General features: G+C 49.6%; 1 protein-coding gene across 1 annotated transcript in view; it reads left to right on the forward strand.

Annotated features, from left to right (window-relative positions):
• R3hdml (R3H domain containing like) overlaps window positions 1-7,537 on the forward strand; it is a 9,859-nt gene continuing 2,322 nt past the window's right edge. The window contains exons 1-4 of the mRNA XM_021194981.1: window positions 1-435; window positions 2,901-3,019; window positions 5,481-5,613; window positions 6,627-6,742. Of these exons, the coding sequence (XP_021050640.1) occupies window positions 175-435; window positions 2,901-3,019; window positions 5,481-5,613; window positions 6,627-6,742 (629 nt within the window). The 5' untranslated portion in view covers window positions 1-174. The remainder of the gene's footprint in view (window positions 436-2,900; window positions 3,020-5,480; window positions 5,614-6,626; window positions 6,743-7,537) is intronic.

Here is a 7,537-nt window from a genome sequence, read left to right on the forward strand (position 1 = left end):
AAGAATTGAGTATCGGGACGAGAGCTGGGTCAGAGGATCTCTGCCAAGTTCCCAAGGAGCATCCTCCAGACTGGCAGTGCTCAAGGAGAATTCTCAGGGTTTGGCCTTCTCATACCCACCTCTTCTAGGCAGCAGCTCTAACTGCACCAGACAGGTACAACATCCCAGACAGCTATGCCTCTTCTGTCCAGCATCGTGGGCCTCACAGGCCTTCTCCTTTGGATGGGTCACACAGTGGGAGCCTTACGGATGCCCAACACCACACTGGTCCAGGGCCGACCCAAGAACATAGCTGTGTGGCCCCTGTCTGGCTTGGGGGTGCCCCGGCACCGCCGGAAGCGCCACATCTCTGCCCGGGACATGAGCGCCTTACTGGATTATCACAACCACATCCGGGCCAGCGTACACCCACCTGCTGCCAACATGGAGTATATGGTGAGTCCCCAAACTTTCCCTGTGCACCTTCCAGCCAAGACCAGATTGTTCACTGTGGCCTGGGGTGACCAGCCTTGAAGAGCTAGACCATCTGCCTGTCTGTCTGGCCTAAGCAAATGGTGAAAATGTGTGGTCCATTTTACAGATTCAGAAAGTAAGGCCCTTGCATAAATCCTCAGTGAATGGGGCTGGGGTAGGGGGTGGGGAGAGAGGATTACTATCTGAAGAGGGTCTTGGGGCCCTTCACAGAATCTTCTTCCTTCAATACTGTATTTTATCTGTTTTCCAAATGAAGGAATTGAGAGTTAAGTTTGCCTAAGGTCACCCAGCCTGGATTGCAAGCCAGGTCTGCCTGCTGCTAAGCCAGTTGTTTCCAATAACACAATACACTGTCAGAGACTTCTGCTCCACGCTGGGGATTTGCAGGGGGTAGAGACAGGAGCTTTCCAGGCTATTGTCTCTCAGCAGAGGGGGTTGCTTGACACACCCAGACCATTCATTCTGTGGAAGACAGGCAGGCACCAGGGTATCTTGGGCTGAGGAACGCCAGGAGCTGAATCTCAGGGGCAGGCTGGGCTGTCTTTTTCAAAGAGTCCAGCTCTAGTGTCTCTCAGCTCAGTCTCCCAGAAGCTAAAACCCTCAGCATGGAGGAGGACTAGCCTCCTATCTCAGCTCCTCCCTGGGACCATTGTCCCCAAAGCCTGGAGGGATAGGCTGCCAGCACTCAGAGGTTTCTTTAGGAAAAGAGATAGCTGATAGACTCCCACCTGCCTAACAACTGGAAATGGGGCCCCTCTCAGTGTTCTCTTATGTACTGCCTCCAACTTGGAGCCAGATGCAGCGCTAAGCCTTCTGGGTACTTCAGAGAACAAGGTGTATTCCCTCAAGAACCCTACTGTTTGGGGGAAGGGGTCAGGTAAGAGAAACTAAAATCTACAACAAGATACAGAGCCCTAATATCACATATCAGGAGGTAATTGTGAAGGGGCCAGACAGAAGCCAGATAGCAGGGAGCTGGGGGGTGGGACAGGAGGCGTCATCTACTTGTTTGCTGACTTACTCATTCATTTATTAACGTTGAAACTGCCACACAGAAGGCCCCCCTCCCCCAGTTCCCAAACAAATGACACATTTAATTGAGCACGGGCAATATTGATGGCACTAGCCCCAACAGGTGTTTACTTATTGCCTGTGTATAGAACACTGGGATCGAGAGTCTCTCCAGGGATGCTGGACAGGGTCACCAGTGTAGCAGCAGATAGCAGCAGGCGGCAGCAGGCAGCAGCAATGGAGGCGTCTTAGCTTCCTTCAGCTCCTTCATTTCTTGTCGGGCGTGGTGGCTTGTGCCCATGGACCAGGTTGAGACTAAGCAGCTCTCCCTCCTGAGACCTTCTAAGCGCCAAGAAGGTCTGGTCACTTTCCACATTCCCACATGCCCTGGGCTTGTGGCGCGTCATGTTTGTTTGACAGCTCATTTCCTTGCTAGACTGAGTCCTCGGTGCCAAAGAATATTGTTCAATATTTGCTGAGTGAACAATACTAACAGAGAGAATTCCAGGGAGCCAGAGTTAGGAGGAAACTGGGTTTGGGGGTTTTGTTAATATTTTATCTATTTATTTTTTTATGTGTGTGAAGGTTTTGCTTTGCATGTATGACTGTGCACCATGTGGGTGCCTGGTATTCGGGGAGGTAGGAAGAAGGCATAGGGTTCCCCCTGGAACCGGATTTACAGATGGTTCTGAACCTCCAGGTGGGAGCTAGGAACTGAACCTGGGTCCCCATTTCAGGTTGGAGACTGCTGCAGATGGATGCAGGTGGCTTAGAGGACAGTCCGGGAGTGATGACAGATGTAGGGTGGTCCACTTTGCCTTCTTTTGATACCTTGTTTTCGAGACATTGTCTCTCTGCTATGCAGCCTTGGCTGGCCTGATGTTTGCCAAGTATACCAGACTGGCCTCAATTTATAGAGATCTTCCTGTCTCTGCCTTCGGAATGCTAGGATGAAAGGTATGCACCGCCACCTTCTGCTTTTATTTTTTATCTTATTTCTTTGCAAGCTTCCATACTTTAAAGGAAAAAGGCCTTGAGTTGAGTTTTTACATGAAAATACTGGGAACTTAAACTTAGTGATTCCTCTTCACCCTGGGCTCAGTTACTTGGAGGGATAACTGATAACCATTAAATAAATGCCCCGGGTTCCAGACTGAGCTTAGAGCTTTCAATTTAAGGTCTAGTGAGAAAGAAAGAACGTGGGACTCAGAGCCAGAGACCGGAGCACAGACCTTGGCTCAGCTGAGGATCTGTGCTTGACCTGGGAGTCTATCTGAGCCTCCGTTGTCTGATCTCTAAGTGGGTGTATTGGTCTCAGGTGATCGAGAATGCACAGTGTCAGGTAAGTGGGCATCTCTGCTCCCGGATGGTCATGGTGGTACCCTGGCGCAAATTCATGGTCTGTCCTTCATCAGGTTTGGGATGAGCAGCTGGCCAGGTCTGCTGAAGCCTGGGCCACCCAGTGCATCTGGGCCCACGGACCCTCACAGCTGATGAAGTACGTGGGCCAGAACCTCTCTATCCATTCCGGCCGGTGAGTGAACCTCTGCCCTTCTGTCATTTCGTCACTGGACAAGTGGACACTGTGTACCTACTCTGGCCCAGGCGCTGTGCACAGTGATGGATACTGTGGTTAACCAGGTAGACTTGTTCGGCATATATGGAAGCCCATTCTAGTTAGGAGACACAGGCAATACGGACTAGAGCTCGTGCTACGTCAGAGAGTGAGGATGGGTTTGAAGACTCACATGCACAATGAGGTGACGAGGGCTTTGGGGAGTGGAGCTAGGACAGAGCAGGAAAGGTGAGTGCATTGAGCCCAGGGGTGACAATGAAACTGAACTGGCTTTTGTCAACATTCCAGCTCCTGAGTCAGAACGTGGGCGCCTGAGTTCTGGTGTGTGTGACCTGACAAAGTTACACCTATATTTCAAAACTCGGGGGTCCCTGTTGACCTAGGCTATTTCTAGACAGGTGGGTTTCATAAGCTAGTAAACGTTCAAAGACATTCACGAGGGCTGAGGAGAGGCTCAGCTGCTCAAGTGTTTGTCTGGCAACCTCGAGGATCTGTGTTCAATTCTCACCACCCAGGTAAGAAATCGGAGCACAATGGTGCATTTCTGCAATCCCTGCACTGGGGAAACAGAGGCCGGGGGGGGGGGGTCCCTGGGGATCACTGGCAAGGCAGACTAGTCTAGTCTTTGAATTTTAGGCCAGTGAGATACCCTGTCTCAAAACACAAGGCAGATGGCATCTAAGAAATAATATCTGAGGTTGACTTCTGGTCTCCAAACGGACACACACACCCCACGTGAACACATGCATCTGCGCACATGTGCACACAAACATACACAGAAACATTTAGGAGATGTCCATATGGTACTTTTTTTATTCAACAAATTGAGGACGTTAGGAAAACATGACCCTCCCTATCCTGCCAGTTTCATGTCACCAGCTGGTTGGAGGCAGTGCTAGTGCCAGGAATGGTCTCTCTGCGCCCTGCAGAGCAGATCTCAATGACCGTCGTCTTCCCCTGGCTCACACATCCTCTTTTTCTGCTATGAGATTTTTCCTGTCTTACTCCAATTGCCTGATGGCCGGCCCTTTTGGAGCTCACAGAGTGGCCGGCCCTTTTGGAGCTCACAGAGAAAGAGAAGTTGATGAACAGAGGCACTGTGGCACATTGCCAGTGTGAGTGTTCCCGGGTCCACTTACTGCTCTTTTGGCTTTATGCCTATCTGCTAAATACAGTAATGAAGAGTAAGAGAGAATACCAATGGGCAGTCTGGGAAGGGAAGGCTGACATAGAATCCCCTTAAGGAAATGCAGCTTATTCAGAGAGAGTGGTTAAAAGTCAGTGGTCAAGGGTGAGTATAGTCACCTGTAACTTCAGCTCTGAGGGATCCAACACTCTTTTTTGATATCCCTGAACACTGTACTCATGTGCACAGACACACACACATACACACACAATTTAAAATAAAAATAAAATCTTTAAAAAAACATGTTATACTTATGTGTATATGTATTTGCCACATGTGTTCTTCTGCCCTGAACTTGGATCTTCTGGAAGACCTGAGCCACCTCTCCAGCTCCAAAAATTTAGTCTTTTTAAAAGGTGTGAGAATAAGAGAGCCAGAGAGAGCCAGCTGTAGTGGCAACACCTTTAATCCCAGCACTTAGAAGTCAGAGGCAGAGGCAGAGGCAGAGGCAGAGGCAGAGGCAGAGGCAGAGGCAGAGGCAGAGGCAGAGGCAGAGGCAGAGGCAGAGGCNCAGAGGCAGAGGCAGAGGCAGAGGCAGAGGCAGAGGCAGAGGTAGAGGCAGGCCAATCTCTGTGAGTTCAAGGCCAGTGAGAGTTAGTCAAATGCCATCGAGAGGGATGGTGAAGAGAGGCCAGAGAGACTCGTCAGAGAAGCCACCAGAGAACCCCCCCCCCCAGAGCAATCCCAGGAACAAAAGGAACGTCACACTTTTATAAGTTTAAGGGGACTGGGCAGGAAGTTTCATGTCATGCGATTCAGTTCAGCACACGATCAAGCTACGGCGTTAGACTGCTTCTAAACTCTGTCCCAGAGAAAGCTCCTTGGGAAGTGGCCTGATCTCTTCAGGCTATGGACATTGTCAACTCTAGCTGATGGAGAGAGTCCTCAGACCCCATCAGGTACGTTAGCCTGTGGAGGGCTTCCCAGGCTGGTCTGACAATCCAGCATGACTCTCCTTCCCTGAAAATATGAGCTCTGTCTGAGATGCCACTACAACCTGGCTCTTTGCATAGCTTTATTGAGCACTGACTATGTGCCAGGGACAGGTGAGCTCTTCATAGCTCTTCAGAACAGAACAGATCAGAACAGAACAGAGGTAGGTGTGATGGTCTCCATTCTAGTGTTTTACAGATGGGGAACATGATGGAGAAGTGATTGGCACACCAAACGAATTGGTGACAGAGTGACTTTTCCATCCTTCCTCACCTTCTTCCATGTTCTTGGCCTCCCCAGGTACCGTTCTGTGGTAGACCTTGTGAGGTCTTGGTCTGAGGAGAAGCGCCATTACTCATTCCCGGCTCCAAAGGATTGCACCCCACACTGCCCTTGGCTCTGCAGTGGTCCTGTCTGCTCCCACTATACCCAGGTACCCTCCTGTCAGCCAAGAGTGCTACCGCACAGATGGACAATGATGGGGGAAGGCAGGATGGGGACTTTGGTTCTGGGCTCCATGCGCTTTCTTTTGTTTCTTTCTTTGTAGACAGGGTCACTGCCTATTCCAAGCTGGTCCCTAACTCTCCATCCTCTTGCCTCAGCCTCCTGAGTACTGGGACCGCAGGCACTCCCACAATTCCCTGTGTGTGCTTTCCTTTCCTTTAGTAAGGTGTACGTTCCTGGAAAGTTGTGCAGACAATGCATTGAGATGAACTATATTGAAACTTCGGCTCTCAGGGGCCTGGAATTCATTACAGGCATCATAACCTGCCACTGTTTTGTTGGAAATATTTGGGGGGTATTTTCCATTTTCCAAGACTCCTGTTGTCTGTTTTGTTCTATGACTGAGCTTCACATCATCTCTTTCCGACTATCTTAAAAAAATAAAAATAGCTGTGGTGGCTCATGTCTTTTAAGTCCAGCACTTGGGAGGCAGAGGCAGGCAGAGCACTGTGAGTTCGAGCTCAGCTTCATCTACACATTCAGGCTATCCAAGGATACACAGTGAGACACTGTCAAAAAAAAAAAAATCATGGGGCATTTATTCTTCTGTCTTCCTAATGAATCAGAGAGGCACAGAGAGGGTTAGACATTCAGTCAGAATCTCACAGCAGGCAAAGCTGATTCAAGTGGGTGTGACTCAAAGGTTTGTATTTAACCTCCTCGTAGTAGTGTCGTGTGCTCATAGTTCACTCATAGTAACAATGTGAAACACATCCCTTACTGTTGGGTTCAATAAAAATGCTATTTTCGAGAGACCTTCCATCACAGAGTAAACGCCTCAAGCCACCCCCTGCCCCCCCAATTAGGATACGGACTTGTCCCTTGTCCTCCCATCCCTGGCCCCAAGACATCACATAATATACTCAACTGGAATGGCGTCCAGTAACCAGGCTGCCCAGGGCTCCTGCAAGTCTCAGCCTGCCTGTTTCTGTGCTTCTGCAGATGGTGTGGGCATCCTCCAGTCGGCTGGGCTGCGCCATTCACACCTGTAGCAGCATCAATGTGTGGGGCAGCACCTGGCAGCAGGCTGTCTACCTGGTCTGCAACTACGCCATTAAGTAAGTACTGCCCCAGGGTTTCTTTTAGTCAATACAGTAGTGGGTTGGGATATTTAGGAGAGTCTCCTGACAAGGCGGTTGGTTGGTTGGTTGGTTGGTTGATTGATACAGGGTCTGGGTCTTTTACAAGCTAGGCAAGTGTTCTATCGTTTAGTCACAGCTTTAGCTAATAACCCTTCTTCTGAGGGTGCAGTGCCAGGCCCCTGAGCTCACCCCAAGAAACAGACAACTAAGAACGCCTGCCCCCCTGTAGGAGGGATTGGGTGGAAGGGCACGCTCAGCTCTCCCTCAGACTCAATAGATCAGGAGCCATCTTTACAGACTCTCGTAGAAACACAGGGAAAACTACAATAACCGTTTTTCCCCAGCGTCAGTGTTCAGGCTTGTGGACATTACAGATTTTCATCTCAAAATGAGGAAAAAAGAGCCTGTTTTGGTATTTTGAGACAGGTCTCATTCTGTATCCTGGACCAGCCTGGAACTCAATGCTTAGCTAAGGGTGGCCTCAAATTTGCAGATTAGATTCTGCCTCAGTTTCCCCAGTGCTAAGATTAGGAAGCTCAGCCACCCCGTTCAGCCGTTATCTATTTTTTGTAAGCAGAACTTGTCCTCAAATGGTTAAACAAACAAACAAACAAAAAGCCCAGGGAGCTACTCTGATTCTATCAAAAGGCCTCTCCACTCCCAACCATCCTAAAGGCTTAAGGGTACTTTTTTTGTTCTGTTTTTCGAGACAAGGTTTTTCTGTATAGCCCTGGCTGTCCTGGAACTCACTTTGTAGACCAGGCTGGCCTC

The sequence above is a fragment of the Mus pahari genome, chromosome 3 (genome assembly GCF_900095145.1).
Source record: "Mus pahari chromosome 3, PAHARI_EIJ_v1.1, whole genome shotgun sequence".
Taxonomy (NCBI): Eukaryota; Metazoa; Chordata; class Mammalia; order Rodentia; family Muridae; genus Mus; species Mus pahari.